The sequence below is a fragment of the Aplidium turbinatum genome, chromosome 4 (genome assembly GCF_918807975.1).
Source record: "Aplidium turbinatum chromosome 4, kaAplTurb1.1, whole genome shotgun sequence".
Lineage (NCBI taxonomy): Eukaryota > Metazoa > Chordata > Ascidiacea > Aplousobranchia > Polyclinidae > Aplidium > Aplidium turbinatum.
Window position 1 is genome coordinate 15204251 of NC_137475.1, and position 16928 is coordinate 15221178.

The 16928-nt window shown below is 38.3% G+C and overlaps 1 protein-coding gene across 1 annotated transcript; it reads left to right on the top strand.

The window, feature by feature from the left end:
* Positions 1-8354: 8354 nt before the first annotated feature.
* LOC145768227 (uncharacterized) lies at positions 8355-15421 on the top strand. Its single transcript, XM_082579711.1, has 9 exons — positions 8355-8605; positions 9242-9356; positions 9929-10024; positions 10100-10157; positions 11373-12740; positions 13013-13183; positions 13690-13860; positions 14016-14168; positions 14327-15421. The coding sequence occupies exons 1-9, from the start codon at positions 8355-8357 to the stop codon at positions 14701-14703; spliced, it is 2760 nt and encodes a 919-aa protein (XP_082435837.1). The 3' UTR covers positions 14704-15421.
* Positions 15422-16928: the final 1507 nt, after the last annotated feature.

A 16928-nucleotide genomic window follows, 5' to 3' on the forward strand; every position in this document is an offset into this window, starting at 1 on the left:
CAAAATTTTGACCTTTCCAATAAATCCAAATATTTTAGGAAGGAAGTGTTATACTTCAATATCATTCGGATGCTAGTTTGGTTGACAGATTATGTTACCACGTGAAGGCTCTAAAAAAAGCCCAGGCCGACGGGACAAGCATTAACCTACTACAGTATTAGGGATCGAAGAATTCTTCACAAATCACAATCGATTCCGCGCGTTCTGACCGAGGCTATTTGGTAAAATTGACTGTGACACAAAATCAAAGCAAATGGACTAATATATATGTAGTGAATCATTGCAATGACAAAGTATGCTGTCGACTTAAATCTATACGTTGTATAGTTGACTACCTGATTGCACTGGTCTTAAATTGTGCTTATGACATGAAAATAATTATCACTAGCTGTTTTAAGGCTAAATACAAATGGGCGTACCATTTATTGGTTAAATAAAACTCTGTAACTGGTCAGTTCAGGGCCGTAGCCAGACCGCAGAGCTAGGGGGGGCCAACTTTTTGTTAGGGGGGGCCAAAAAAATTTAAATGATTTTGGCATTTTAACCTCTTAAATACCGGTATCCACAAAAATTGCAATATATCAGATTAGTGTTAAGCCCAACACTGGTCTCTTATTTTATCCGCTAGTTAAATCACGGCAACCATATTACAATGACCAACATAACACAGCAATTGTTGACTTGTTGTTTAAATAGCGTTAGGCTACTTGTTATGAGCAGTAGCGTAGCCAGGAGTTTTGAAACGGGGTGTGGTTGACGGCGAGTTTCGCTTGTCGCGACACCCAGCGGCGGAGGGTCTGGGGGCCTCCCCCAGAAAATTTTGAAAAATTGCTTTGAATTTGGTGCATTCTGAGAGTATTTTCAACAAAAATGTGGGTATGAATATTCCTGTAAAATGGTGCTGTCCGGTGGCATAGCAAAAGGATAAGATCATGTTTTCTTCGGCATTTTTCGGAAATAAAGCTACAAGTCTCTATGTTTTCTTGTTGCTAATTCCAGGCTAAGATATTTGAATGTTTGGTAATGGCAAAACTCGCTCTTTGCAGTTTCGTTTAAAGTTAGGCAAACTTTGTTTTAGAGACCCCCCCTTTGGCTACGCCATTGGTTATGAGCAAAAACTTTAACTGGCTCGAAGAAGCTAGTGCCGAGGATTTTGATAGATATGATTACATTCCGCCTATACACCCGTGAGCTAGTCTATTGCAGTCGCGGATGTTTGGATGCAAACCGTCTCACAAACAAGTCTAAATCGATAGATTTCGATACAGAATGTTCAAAGGCCATAAGCACCAAGTTTGCCTGTTTTGGTTGTAACATGCTCCGTCTAGTGCAGTGGTTCTCAAACTGGGGTCCGCGGTCCTTTTGGGGTCCGCGAGACAATTTTCTGGGACCGCGAGGCACCTTTCAAAAAAATTAACACGATCCCGAAGAAAAAAACTGTGCAAAGTAAAAATTTTCAGGCATTTTGGGAGAATCTGAACTCTGAAGTTCAAAAGCTTAAAGGGATACTAAAGGAAAAACCTGACTTGGTGATTTTCCACGTTCTTTGTGTTTAACATGCTACCATAAAACGATTTTCAATAAAATTTTGCCCCATTGCGGTCTGACCACCATTGTGCGATTGTGCGGGTGCTTTTGTCAGAGCTTTCAAAACGAGATTGGGCCTGAGCAACGAAGCGTGCGACTGTACAGTCTACGTAACAAAAGACTAGCAATCAACCGATCACGCAATAATTGTTACTACGGGCGATTTGACTGTAGGCTATGTATGTATGTACATCAAAACAGCACATATCAACATCACAACAGCAGACAGTTTGCTCAAAACATCAGATGTGGTAACGTGGCTTTTGTTATTGCTGTCTTTTATTACGTATTCTCGAGCAGTGTTTGCACGTTTTGGTCATTTTGAAAAAAATGAAAATAAATGAAATACTGGACTTTGGGCCTTGCCAGCGCCATTGAAAACAAATTTTTTTCGGTAATTGTTTTTGAAATGTATTCTTGAATGTTCAGTTTACTCATTTTAATGCTTAATTCCGGTTTGATATTTTCATTTAGTATGCCTTTAAGCAAGTCTCTCTGTCAAACGACACTTAGAGTAAGAGAATATCTGAGCTATCGGAAAGCATTTTGTCGCAGGTAGTGTCAAAGATACATAGTCAATGTTTGGCTTCTTTGCAATTCAGCTTGATGAAACAACGGATGTTGCAAATTTAGCTGAACTATGTGTTTATGAACGCTACATACACAAAAGGTATTTGGAGGAAATTTTTGTTTTGTAGTCCACTCACCACAAGAACAACTGCTCCAGAAATTTTCAATTTCGTGAACCAGTTTTTCGACGAACACAACCTTAAATGGAAACATGTTATCGGTGTTTGCACAGACAGTGCTCTAACTATGCTTGGCTGCCGCTCCGGTTTTCAGACTTTGGAAAACGAACAATCTCCTGATGTTGCTGGTACGCATTGCATTATTCGTCACCAAGCCCTCATAGCAAAAACTTTGCCTGATCAGCTGAAAAATGTCCTTGACAATTTTCAGCTGATTAAGGCAGTGAACTTTATCAAAGCAAATGCACTCAATTCTCGTGTAGGCCTATTTGTGCATTGAAAGTGATTCCGAATTTGTAACTCTCTTGTTGTACTCTCATGTGAGATGGCTTTCGAAGGGTAGCCTACCGTTTCGAAGGATGAACCGGTTTTGCGCTAATTTGCCATAAGTTTTTGGAGGGGACCGTGAGTCGTTGATAAAATCGAAAGGGGACCGTTTAACAAGTTTTTTGAAAAAGTTTGAGAACCACTGGTCTAGTGGGAGCGTCAACCCTTGTTAACACTGAGAATCCACACTCACAAACGGCAGTGCTAGATCCAAATGTAGCAATATCTGCTGCAAGGTTGAACACTTTACAGATTAGAAAACTAGAAACAAAATTTATTTACACTGATTGAAGAGAAAAAATAAACACTGCTTAAAAGATTACGGTTTATATTTTGTATGCGTTGTCTTCAAAAACCACTTGCTTTACCTCTGCACATTTTGCGATTTATCTCTGCACAAATTTGGTTTATCAGTGCACAAATTGGTTATCACTGACCCTTAGAATATGGTACCGAGAATAGCGACAGCTGATATCAAATAGCCTAATTTGTACCGGTTTGTAGGCCTGCTGGAAAACCATTCCCTCTTTGTTAGGTTATCATTCTTTCTCAAAACATTTTTATTTTGCACAGTTTCTGACAATTTTTCTACCAACCTAACACGTGTTGGCCTTGGTTGAATTGAACATGTTGAGGTTGCCAAAGGAGGGGGTGGGGGGGGGGGGGCGAAATTGTATAATCATCTTAGCTGTTAACTAAACAAAACAATTGTAGTTAATTGGGCCTAGGTTGGAGCTCTGCAACGGGAAAGATGGGCAAAATCATTACAATTGTAGCTGTTGCTCGAGAATGTTGGAATTTTGCCAGGGAGGGGCGAAATTTTTTTCAGGGAGGGCGAGGCCCCCCCTGGCCCCCGGTTGGCTACGGGCCTGGGTCAGTTGCTTGTGAGTTTCAGCAGCGCTCGTGTCTGGCTTAGCATATGTCGAGCACTGGGCTACAATTTTATGGCATCAAGTGGATGTGAGGTTTACAATAGCAATTGACTGCGAATCTTTATCCTCAGTCCAAGCGTATTTATCATTACCACTTTGTATTTTGTCATTATCATGTCAAGAATCAACAAGAGCACAGCTTATGGTCAACTATAACTACCGTAATTGTTTTGAATAGTACGGTAATAGACGTGGGCATCCGCTATTTTGAAAGTAACGCGCTCACGATTCCTCTACATCAGTGGTTCTTAACCTTTTTGTCTTGGCAGACCACTTTGGTTTCCTCGAAGCGGTCGCGAACCCCTAAAAAAATTATAGCATATCGCGTCTCGTTTTTCGTAAGTTTTGAAACGACACACTTAGAAGAATCTGCTGAATTCGCGACGCACTTATGACGAATGATGACATTAACGAAGTTATGTTGTGAGCTCAAGATCAAAAATCTTTATTCTATATGCTGATTAAATGCTTTTCTACAAATTTTAATCGCAGATGAATAGAGTTTTTGCGATTTTTACAAAGAATTTCTCTCTTTTTTTTTATTTGTTACCAATATTTCGTTGTAATCACAGCCATAGAAACACCGTGAGTGCTAATAGGCTACAGACTAACGTTTTCATTTCTAAATTAAGCATTGATCAACAACCTGCTGTCACAAAAGAATTAAGTTGAACATGCACACCTGCACAGCCTTATGAAAATATTTTAGTCTTTTTTATGAATTTTTTTTAGTTGGAAAGCCGAGACTTAGTGCGACGCCCTTTGAAATTTCAAACGACGCACCACACCGTTGCGTGGTACAGTTTGAAAATCATTGTAAATACACAAATAAAGCACAACTAATTTTTTAATGTCGTAATTTATCAATCATGCTGCAAATTCGGAAAATTTCGCGGACCCCCTAAAAACACGTCTCGCGTACCCCTTAGAGGTTCATGGACCCCGGGTTAAGAACCCCTGCTCTACAACATACCAAAAGAACGGCGCTCCTGCTAGCAGGCTACTCGCTTTCAGCAGCGCCGGTCTTTGGGGTGTGCGATCGCACAGGGCCCGCAATTTACTCAGAAAATGCAGTAATTTTTGTCATTTTCAATGAAAAAAATTCAATTCGATTCACAAGCAACACATGTAAATGATGTAAGTAAGTCCGTCGGGCGAAGTCAGGTGTCGTGTCAACTGTGTCAACGTGTCAATAAATTAAATTTTATTGTAATACTATTGTGAGTGTTAGCCTGGTCAAATGCAAGTTCAGACTTTACAAAAAAATCTATTGATTTGTTTTCTTACAAAAAGCAGGAAAAAGGAATGGGAAGTTTAATTGTGGATATTGTTGTATAAGCCGACTTCTACACCTAGCAATGATGGCCTAATTATATCCAATTTTTTGCAGCAGAATTTGTTCAAGCCCGAAGGATTGCAAATTGTTTATAAATCTTATTTTTGGATTTTTGGTAAATAGTTTAAATAACCTGCCAAAAAGTTTACAAGCTTTAACTTTTATTAGAAGAAATTTAGCTTAACTACTACCATATCTAAAACAAGAAAAACATTTCGAAACAAAGCGGAGTTTCTAAGAACTAGCCTATCATTATTATCTTTATGATAAAGGAGCTGTACCGGTGTAACGGTCCAGGAGTTACTGCGGTCTGAAAGTTACCGTAACTTCTGGACCGCGTATACGCGGTCTGAAAGTTACTGCCAGTTCAGAAGTTACTAAAACAGGGTTTTCAGATTTGACGCTTGCAGCAGATTTGTATAAATGATTTCAACATTGGAAACATGTTGAACTTGAAGACTTATCCACCATTGCATCTTAAATGATTTACAGCAGAAACGTAATTGGGAATGAAGCGAAAATAAGATGAAAGTTAAAAGATGAGTTTTGTACCAGAAATTGTTGCTGTTTTGGAATGAAATTTGAATTTGTAACCTAACAATTTACGTAGGATATCATTTTAACCTGATTTGTTTGTATTATACCATTTGAAGTTGTGTCCGTGCCTTAAGCTGGGTTTAGACTACGTGCGTTTTACGTGCGGTTTTGTTGCGTTGCGATTTACGTGCGTGTTGTCTCAAACAGCTCGCGTTTACACTACTTGCGGTTTTCATGCGTACAGTGTTACGTCATTTTGAAAATATAGGTTATTCCCCTACATTGATGTCAATCAGCTGATCTAGTTGACATCACTTCAGTTCTGTCAATGCGATCATTACAATACATGTTGAGTTTTACTTCCTCTGCACAAATGACTTTCACAGAAAGAAACAAGCTCATAACACAAGTAATTGAACTCTAGACTACACTAGCTATTAGCACACAATGATATCAAAGTAGAACACTTTTGAGGGTCATATATTGCGAATGAAAAAGCCAAAAAAAAATTACTTATCAATATGGAGTGCAGAGTGGCATCCAGATTTTTAAAGCAATGCCAGATACATTTGATTGCACCGAGTGGGTTCTTGTGTTAAAATAAACTTTGTTACATGTGGACCAACACCAAGAGTGTACCACTGGAATTTTTAGACAGGCTATGTTTTTAGAATAACCTTGGATTCTAAACTCATGTTTAGCAAACACTTCGAAAACTAAACTGTCTATTTCTGGGCTATATATTTTTTGATTACATTGACCTTGCATTCCAACCATTTTGCCCCTTGACCTTGGTATCTTTGTTCAACAACCTTTCTTGTTTTATAACCTTTGAGGAATAACTTTGAATTCTTTGTTGGCTTTTTAGTAGATTGGTTTCTTTATTTAAATGTTAAAAGTTGAAACTATACCACAAGTCTATTGCTAAAAATTGCTTTCCTATATGCACTCAGCATAAAGAGCACTAAAAATGCCAGCAATGTAAACCACTGAGCAATGCAATTGCATATTTGTGTAAATATACACTATACAATACAGGGTGTATGAGATCTCACAGATCACTACCATTTGTGATGGACTAAATTTTCTGATATTATGACAGGCTATAGTTTAATAGCTGTTTATTTTCTGCTTTCATAACTATTAATAGGCTAAAACAAAAAAAAACTGAATGCAATTCAACTTTATTTGTCACCAGCGAATCAAAACTTACATAGTATTTTTGCATGTTGGCAGTTTTCTGTAGGCTATACTTGTTTATAGGCTATGCACAAATAATGAAAAAAGTAGATGCTACAAATTTGGTAGAAGCAAATAAAAATAGCACTAACAGAATTAAAAAGGTTGCAAAGTCACAACAATGACAAATATGGACAAAGAATTCTTTGTAATAGCAATGTTGATAATAATAAATCACCATTATAGTTGACAATTTTTGGCTGTTTATCAACAAATCTATAGGCCAGCAATGCCAGTTATTCATCACAACAAATAATTTTCAGTAAACAAATTCTCTTGTGTTAATCTGCATAATGATGGCAATTACAATATTCTATATTGACATGTTTGTGTCACACATGTATGGAATAATGTCAGTTAATATTACACTTTTGTCAAATCAATTGTAATGCCTAAGAACACATACTATAACATGATATGTTATGTGTGTGTTCTTACCACCAAATTCCTTTAAGGGTGATTGTAATGAAATTCACAGCCAAAGTAATCATAAGAACAAATGACTTCAGAATACTTAATTTTAAAAGTGATTGTAATAAAACACATAGTCAAAGTAACCATAAAAACCCATAACTTCAAAACTGAAATACAAAAACAAAATGAAATAGGCTATAAGCAAATATACACCTCAAGTCTACATGTATACTTTTGAAATATTGTATCATACTAGAATAGGTGTAATGTATTAATTCTGATATAGTATATGTCTATGACAGTACAATGATTATGCAGTTCAAATTCTTTATCATGGACTTTATATTGATGTAGAAAGTGCAAGACTTCAACTTTCAACAGCAGAAGAATCATCATGAGTCCGATAAGACCACAAACATATCTGCAAAACAAATGAAATTACAATCAACGAAGATACACATAAATGCAGTTTTTATGTTCATAGCAAAATGTGACTGAGAGACATAGCCTATAAACCTCTGAGAAGGAACATTACTTTATTTTGTCTACAAAGAACAATGGACAAGCCAAAATAGCGTTCACACTGTTTGGTAATAATGGCAGTTGTATCAACTATCAGCTACACTTTGTTTTTATGCAGTATGCTCAAGATATATATGCATTTGGAATAAGATCATCATTGTATGAGGTTCTGGGGCCGAAGTATCATCCTACAACAAACCAATATAAACTAGGTTGTATAATTAGGTACGGCATAGCAGTAATCTACAAACACATTGCTCACTCAACTAGTTGACAATTAATTTGGCCTATTTCAATGTATGAGGTGAAATGTGCCATGCAGGCCTACACTATAAGGGAAGTTTGGACCACTTAGCAAATTTTCAAAATTCTATTGAAAGCCAACACAGCACAATACAAACTTTCAAAACACCAATCATTCTTTGTGGCCATGATAAAAATATCGAAGTGGCTATTCTTACAACATATTGTAAAACTAGCCTCTGAAGCTATTCTTACAAGCACCACTCAAGCAAGACGTTGTTTACTCGAGCAAGACCTTAATGCGCTCAGGCGTTTCATCCGACGACGCTCATACGTAATTTCGCGCGCATGCGTATTGGCTTGTGCTGCACACTTGATCGCAGAGTGGACCGCGGTAGTTGCTGATATGATGGTCAGAAATAAAAAAACAACTGAACTGAACTGAACTGAACTGAATCCATCGTCATCATGATTACGAAGGGAGCATTATATTACAGTTTTGAGACACTTTCTTCGGCTATTAAGCAATGGGAAAAAGAAAACTTTGTCAATGTTTATGTGAGAAATTCCATAACAATTGAACGCGCAAAACGACGTCTAGCACTTACATCCACAAAAACCTGGAATGAACAGTTGAAGTATCGTACAATACAGTATGCTTGTGTGCATGGAGGAAGAACACCCAAATCATGTAGTCAAGGAAAAAGACCAAATCAAAGGTAAGTAATGATGGTTTTGTCCTTGGTGCCCATAGGTTGAGCTACTCATGTAGCCTATATGCATAAGTTTTGCTAATAGATTGAGTTTTGCATAAGTGCAAATTGCCTACATTCCTTATGAATGCTGAGAACTTAGCAAAATGCATATATTCTGCTGAACCATTCCCGCATGCTGTCTATTGTAATTTCCATTGAATTGTCATGCCCAGAATTATTCCTAAGTTGCATTGAATTACCGTAGGCTACCCATTAGTTTTGTCAATTTCCCCATAAGTTACGTCGAATTTCTCATCAGCACAATTTGTCGAATTACCCGTAAGTCTCATGGAATTATCCATAAAGACATGTCTTATGGGTCTTCAACGCAGCTTTTTGGCAATTTGACGTGACTTGTGGGTAAATCGACTAGATTTATGAGAATGCTTGGCTGAACTTGTGGTAATTCAACGTGACTTTATGGGTAATCCAGCCGGACTTATGGGTAATTCAGGTGGGCTTATAGGTAATTGGATGCAACTTATGGGCAATTCGACATGACTTGCAGGTAGGCTACTTCAACGTGAGTTATGGCTAATTCAAGTGTACTTATGGGTGATTCAACACGGCCTATGTCACCTCATCTTTGTTGTTTTTCAGTACTTTTATAAAAGGTTGTCCATTTGGAATCAAAGTAAATGCGACGTCAGATGGAAAAGCGCTATGCATCACTGAGATTAGTAATGTCAATGATCATAATCATGATTTCAATGAAGTAAGTGGAAATAACCCTTTGTACGGTAGTAGTCATAGCCTTTGAGCTATGGTCACACTAGCTCTGTATATGATGAGGCTTTCATCAGAAATTATGTGAAGGATAAAAAAGAGCAATAACATTAGGGGGGGGGGGGTTAATCGGCTTTTTTTTTCAAATTCAATTTTAACCGAGGTTTTAGGATACAACAGTACATTCTAAGAACTCTAGTAAAAAAAATTTGAAATTTCCGTCCAAAACCCCCCTCTATCCAAAAAATTACTTTCCGTGTACAATTGCATTTTGATTATGACACTTGAAGTTCAAATATTGTTTGCTACTGTACTAAAACACGTTAAAAATGTTGCAAGACAGATTTTCTGATCTTGACTTCATCGTAAGACACGGTAAAGTGGTCATTTCACTTTGCGCGCATTACTACGCACATGCTGAATATGACCAGTTTGTGCGAAACTGGTCATATTCAAGCCGTCGATTCACCGAACCTGGTGATCTTGCCCATCTCTGTGGGTTGGACACCTGTCAAATGATATGTCGTTTTCTTGATTATGTGCATATAAATTATTTTTCAGAATGCATTTAATTTGATGCCTAAACAACGAAGATTAAATGAAACAGAAAGCAGTGTGATCGGAGAAATGCTTGCCACCAAAGCAAATAAAAAGTTGGTACAAAAGCACATTGCAGCTTCTACAGGAAAAACAGTTATTCTTAAAGATCTGCATAATATTGCCGCAAAACAGAGACCTTTGTATGAAAACACCTATGATGAACTTATTAATGAAATGAAGAAAGAAAAAGGTTAGTCGACAGACAAAACTTTTTTGTCTGTTATACAAGATATGTTCATGCTAAATAGTAGAGATGACTTTCCATGTGCAGTATGATAAGTAGTGATAGAATGAGCTCCGGTTCCGGTCAAATTCTGGCTCCGTGCTGGAGGTGATGTGACTCCGGCCTAGAGCCGGAGGTGTGTGTGCAAGCTGTGGTCAGGGTCATGACCTTGGATAAATCTTTTTTTTTTGCATCATTGTAGTACTGCAGCAATGCAAGAATAGGCTACCAGGTTGCCTGTAACATTGGTCAACACCGCAGGCGTATTTGCAATCTATAGGTCGCTGCTGCAGATTGATTGTCACATGATATTGTGTGTGAGCATTCTTCTTGAACCATTTCAGATATAATGTCAATTAAGCAATTCGCGATTGACCTCTCGCTGTAATGGTTTAGACTGCAGATGAATTATTTCGATGACGTGGGTTCAATTCCCCCCATTGCTAGTTCAATTTAAAGTGTTGACCGCCTGGTTTACCGGTCAATAGACTTCGTCTACTGCAGCGAACTGCGGATTACCAGTACGCACATCATAGTAGGCTACACAAGAAAAATATCTAATTTTCAGACGTTTTTCTATTCAGAAAACGTTTGTCTAGTATAACCAACACAGAACCCTACAACGTGTGGAAAATTTGCAACATTGAGCTATAAAGGGTCAATTGAGAGTATTTTTTGCTTCATTTTCTTCACAAGAATTCATTCTACTTTCCCAACCTCATGCTCCAAAAATTTTTGTTGCAACATAAGGCGCTATGGGGATTGTAAGATTGAAAGCGGGATCAAGGAATTCAATCAAAGGTCTTCAATATCTTGAAACAATTCTACATTGAGTGGATAGAAATAGAAAACATTGCTAAATTTGAAATCTACGTAAAAGTTTACTCCTAATGGATCCTTTTAACGGACCCTAAGCATTGCCATGTGGCATCTGCCGCATCTTTTAGAGAATTGGGTGAGAGTGGTATACAACCGCTCAGTTGGAACATTGATTATATGATGTAAATATTACCAAAGGCATAAACATCCTTCCTCTGGCCAATAATTAGAATAACATAGAATAGAAAACAAATTTCACTAAAAGTTGATGTTTTTGCTTTTAAATCTGATGTAGTCTGGCCCAGGATTGCCAAGATTCTTGCTTTGTAGGGTATACTAATCCTCAGTTTATTTTCATTTTAGGTGTCGCAGTAGATGTGTTTGCAGATGATGACAAACAATTGCAGGCGATATACTTTCAAACGAAAGACATGCGGGAAACCTTTGCGGCATATCCCGAAATGCTGCTGATTGATGCAACCTACAAACTTAATGACTTGAGAATGCCATTATATGTTATGCTGAATGTTGATGGCTTAGGTCAGAGGGAAATTGTGTGTCTGTGGCTTGTAGCCACTGAAGACAAACTGACTATCAGCAAGCTGTTAACTCAGTTTAAACTCCACAATCCAGCTTGGGATAAAGTGGAGGTTGTAATGGCTGACAAAGACATGACAGAGCGGGATGCCATGATGAAAATGCTACCTACTGCAAAAATTTTAATTTGCTATTTTCATACCCTTTGCACTTTTCGTACAGAAGTTTCCATGGAAAAATTAGGCATTTCTTCAGCCCAAAGGCAGGTATCACTTGAAATTTTAGGAAAACTGGCAAATGCCAAAAATGAGTCAGCTTATAAGTTAATGTATAACCAATTCGTTGAAACAGTCCCAATTGCTGTCACAACATATTATAACGATAACTGGCATGCTATTCGACATCAATGGGTGGATGGACTGAGCAACTTGAAAGCTAATTTTTTGAACATAACTAATAATCGACTGGAATCCATCAATGGAAAGTTGAAAAGTGTCATAACAAGATACTCAGGAATGACCATGTTTTTTAAAGATCTGATGGCATGTATCCAATCTCTTTCCACCGAACGTGACCACAAAGCGTCAAATGCTTTCCTTAAGGTTCCAATGGATGCGATTTCAAGTGTGGCAGAGAGACAATACCAACAGCTACTGACACCATTTGCATATATTCATGTGCAACAACAATTCAAGTTAGCGGAAAAGGTTGTCATGTCAGAGATTTTGAATGATTCTGCCATAGTAAAATCTCGTGTCCATGGGGAATTGGCAGTCACAACAACAGCATGTCCTTGTGGATTCACATCATCAATGCTGCTACCTTGTAGGCATGTCTTGGCAGTTAGAAGGCAGCTCCATATGTCAGAGTACAATCCCAATCTTTGTTCAGAACGGTGGACAATGCAATATTTTCTTAAATCCCATCGCCTGACAAGAAACTCACTGGACAACGGTCCTGCATCCACATTACCAGCTGTTGAGATTCTTAACAAGCCTCAAAGAAGATGTGTTTTATCAGAACAGCAAAAGTATCGCCGGGTTCAAGATATTTCCCAGAAGATTGCGTTAATGATATCTGAACAAGGAATGGATGAATTCCAATACAACCTGGATAATTTACGACAAATTGCAGAGTTCTTGCAGGAAGGAAAGAAATTCCAAGTTGTGAACTTTTTGGGTCAAACTCAGAAAGGTAGGCCTATAATTATATGCTAGCACTATTTACTAAATCAGAAAAGCTAGACTACTTTTTCAAATATCTGAAGAGATATGGGTTAGTTACTGCAACTTGCGTCGTGATTTTGCACTTTTGCAGTCAATTCTTTTTTGAGCAATGATTTTTATGGCGTTGAGCTATCCAATAGGTGGGCTAATATGTACTGCATGCGCACTAATTTACGATTATACAAGGTTGCAGATGCTCAGTAATTCTGCTTTTGTGAACAACTGCATGATCCTTTTCAGGCACTGATACTGGAAGTGCTGCTGCAACATCTTCCAGCAATGATCCTGGAATTGCATTTCCTACGGTCTCAAACAGTACTTTACAGCACACACCCGGTGACGTCTTGTCGACCGTTGATACCAGTGCGATTATGATGCAGACTCCGTCCAGTTCTGTTCAGTCTTTTACAAGTATGTGCTGTTTCTGAAAGCTTCATTTCTGATTAGTTGTCTTTTTTTTCTTGCATTGCATGCTGCGCTTACACTACGTTTCATGTTTCTTAAGATTATAGCACGGTCTGCATTATTTGATAACTAATAAGTTTATTGACAGGTGATGCAGCATTCTGCAAATAATCATCGAGAAACACCTAGCAGATTTTGATAGATACTGGATTGGTTGGCATTCGGTAACCACGCCAGAAGCATGTTTTGGCTGCAACAAAATCTTGTTTTCAAAAGGTTAATGTAGATTTGTTGACACCTCAAGTGCTCGCTTCCAACTCAAAATACGGTATACCACAATATCTACTGCCAGTGCACGTATTTACGATTATACGACATTATGTTCCGCCCAGGACCGTAACCTCGTCAGTTTGGTCCCCATTGCAACAGTGCAACATATCCAATAATTGTCCAGTAAAGACTCGTGCAACGCTTCTATTGTTTCTTCATTGCTCAGAGGTGATCCTTTTCAGGCACTGATACTGGAAGTGCTGCTGCAACATCTTCCAGCAATGATCCTGGAATTGCACTTCCTACAGTCTCAAGTAGTAGTTCACAGCACACACCCGGTGACGTCTTGTCGACCGTTGATACCAGTGCGATTATGATGCAGACACCGTCCAGTTCTATTCAGTCTTTTACAAGTATGTGCTGTTTCTGAAACATTCATTTCTGATTAGTTGTTTTTTTCTTGCATTGCATAATGCACTATGTTTATTAATTTTTTAATAAAAACGTTGAAATAGTGATGTTTTCTACGTTGTAGCTTATATTCGATTCTCGTTGTGTTTATTAACAGATGATGCAGGATCAATTAAATTTCCACCAAAGATGACGAAACGTGGCAGGCCAAAAGGAGCTGGATTGACAGTCATTGGGTTACCACGCAAGAGACAAAAAAAGAGCGGACCAATTCCATTCAGACTGAAGTCGTCTTTTCAGAAAGAAGCAGGTTTGTTGCATTTATGTTTGTGTGACTTCATTTTTGTTATAGCCTACGTTAGTTTAAAAAACTACACTTTGACTTCTGTGGGCCTGCCTAGCCGATAGGCTACGTCAAAGCGTACGTAGGCTACATCAAACAAAGTCACCCATGGTCATATTTTTCAGCAATACTCAGTTGGTTTGTCGATTCTGAGGTAATAGAAGAGGTCTTGCGTCCATTCAGCGATCGACTGATCGAAGAAAATGAAATTGAAACATTGCCCGAAAGAATTCCAATGAAGTGTTTAGATGAAAACATTGCCATTGCTTCTGTGCGAAGACATTTTTCTTTTGACGGTTGGAAGTTGATGGAGAACCTACTGACCACTTTGCGAAATAAAGGCCGCTGGTTGTGCACCTCCTGTTTTTTAGATCTTGATGCAGGCGACAGCAGCATGTGCGACTCGTGTCTGGATTGGCACCATCTGAGATGTCTTGGTAGAACAATGCCGCCAAAAACGAAGTCTTGGTTCTGCAGGAAATGCAACCTTATGGAGAAGTGACATTGAATGTTCAGGTGATACTGCAATCTCGGTTTGTCAATCAAACCAAGGATATGTAAACCGTGACCTACGAAAAGACTTATTGGCCTTGACGCGTTATGCTTGAAACTTGTAACATTTGATAAAAATCGTTTCTTCAATGGTCCTCACATAAAACGCTAACGATGTGTTCTTGAATGACTAATGAGTCCAATCCTGGCATTAAAAGTTCTGATTCATTAGGACATTTAACATTCTTTGGGAGAGCTGGCTGAAAGTCATGGACTAGTACAGGTTTGTAATGTAGTTGCTGCAATATACTACGGTCCAACAAGACCTTCAACAGTTCACCAATATTCAACTATTTTACTGTTTCCAACTTCACACAATTAGTATATGTTGAACTCTTTCATAGCAAATGGTGATACAGAACTTGAAAATAGCAAGTAAAAGGTAGCTCGAAGCTGCAGTTTTTTTTTTTGACTGACTCACCAGGAGCTGTCATCAGAATAAAACAAACCTAAATGTGGTGAAATAGTCTATTTATAGTAGAAGGAAAGAAGAAAAACTGGAGCTTCAAACTATCAGCTACCTTATACTCGCTAAATCCAGATTTGTTGCATGTGTGTAGTATTTACATTTCTTCACTGTAATCTTAGGCTATGGCATAAATGCTTTGATTTCTTATGGCAAAAAATGGGTGATGAAGATCCATAAGTTTATAACAATAAAAAATCAATTGTTTATTGTTGAAGTGGTTGGCTTCAGTTGAAGATGCCATGAGATCCATTGAAGAGTACGAAGCAAAAGCAGGAACGAAGCTTGTTGTTCAGAAACGAGCATACGCTGTTAATGTTGATTTTTAACATCCTGTCATTGTAATTCACTAGTGTAATAAGTGTTGATATTCATACTACAATAATAAGCCTTTTCTTTGTTGACAAAGATTCTGAAAAGGTTTCTGCAAAGCACAGTGTTTTCACCAAAGTAGAGGTTAGGCATCATAAAAGAGGAAACGGTTTACTAACTGCAAAAAATGCTATAAACATATGTAAATGTGTTCTGTTTCATCAACTTTTCATCTCGTTTCTTAAAGACACGCAGTTTTCAGGTGTAAAAGCTTTGTTGATTCAAAGTTAGCCTAGCCTACTTCACTGACCTCTTTTGTATTTTTTCCATCTAGTTTGCCAAATCCATACGCCTATGTGGTGTTATTGATTGGACCAAGTGACATGTCCAGCAGTAACCAAAGGCAGGGTTTGGGTCACAACCAATGTTTGTTTTGAGACAATTTATTTTTTACCATATTCACGTAGTAGGCTTGGTGGTTTTCAATGTTACGTAGCCTACAGTACCGTATATTATTTCTGTAGGCTACTATCATAAGATGAAAATTTAGTTGATTGTAACTCATCTTAGATGAAGAGAATACGATTGTTGCATCGTTACGGCCAAGGCATTTGCCTCTTGGATGCAACTTACAAGACGTCCAAGTATTCCCTTCCTCTATTTTTTCTTTGCGTCAGAACGAATGTTGGTTACCAGGTTGTTGCTACGTTTATTATCCAAAATGAACAAGCTTCGGACATAGCAGAAGCACTTTCTGTTGTAAAAGGGTGGTCAGAAAACTGGAACTCTTCGTTTTTCATGACCGATAAATGTGAGGCGGAAATCAAGGCCATCGAAAGCGTTTTTTCAAGTTAGTGAATTGCATTAACATTTTCGTTGCTTGTGTGCTGTCTCCATTGCTCATGCATTTGTGTCGTCACTGTTAAGTTGCTACTGTACTTTACCACTCAGTGCCCACGACTTCTTGTTCCGCAGATTGCTACGTGTTACTCTGTGCCTTTCATCGCGAACAAGCCTGGGAAAGGTGGATGAGGAAAAGTGACAATGGCGTTCGCGATGATAAAGCAATTGTGCTGACATACTGGACGCAATGAAGAAAGCAACTACATAGAACAGACTTGTTTGCAATCAAACCAGGCGACAATGAGCGATTGGCAAACGCGATACCCCCCTATTCAGGGATAATATGCGTGTCTGTGACCGCAGGGGACCTGGAGCCGAGTTGTTTTGCACGTTGATAGCACCATGCAGTTGCAAGCAAAGTGGGGCGTGTTGTCACAGGGGCGTGTTGTCACAGCACGATTTCCATGTGATAAGCTAAGCGTATAACCACAAGTTTTCAATGGAAGGCATAGTTTTCAGTTCTCTTTCGTACAAGCAGTGAAGGTTAATAAATT

Excerpts from the sequence above, each read along its gene's own strand:
- LOC145768227 (XM_082579711.1), top strand. The coding sequence starts at position 8,355 with ATGATTACGAAGGGAGCATTATATTACAGTTTTGAGACACTTTCTTCG. Across the intron at positions 10,025-10,099 it reads CCAAAGCAAATAAAAAGTTG|AGACCTTTGTATGAAAACAC; the intron begins GTACAAAAGCAC and ends GCCGCAAAACAG. Across the intron at positions 13,184-13,689 it reads TTCTGTTCAGTCTTTTACAA|GCACTGATACTGGAAGTGCT; the intron begins GTATGTGCTGTT and ends GATCCTTTTCAG.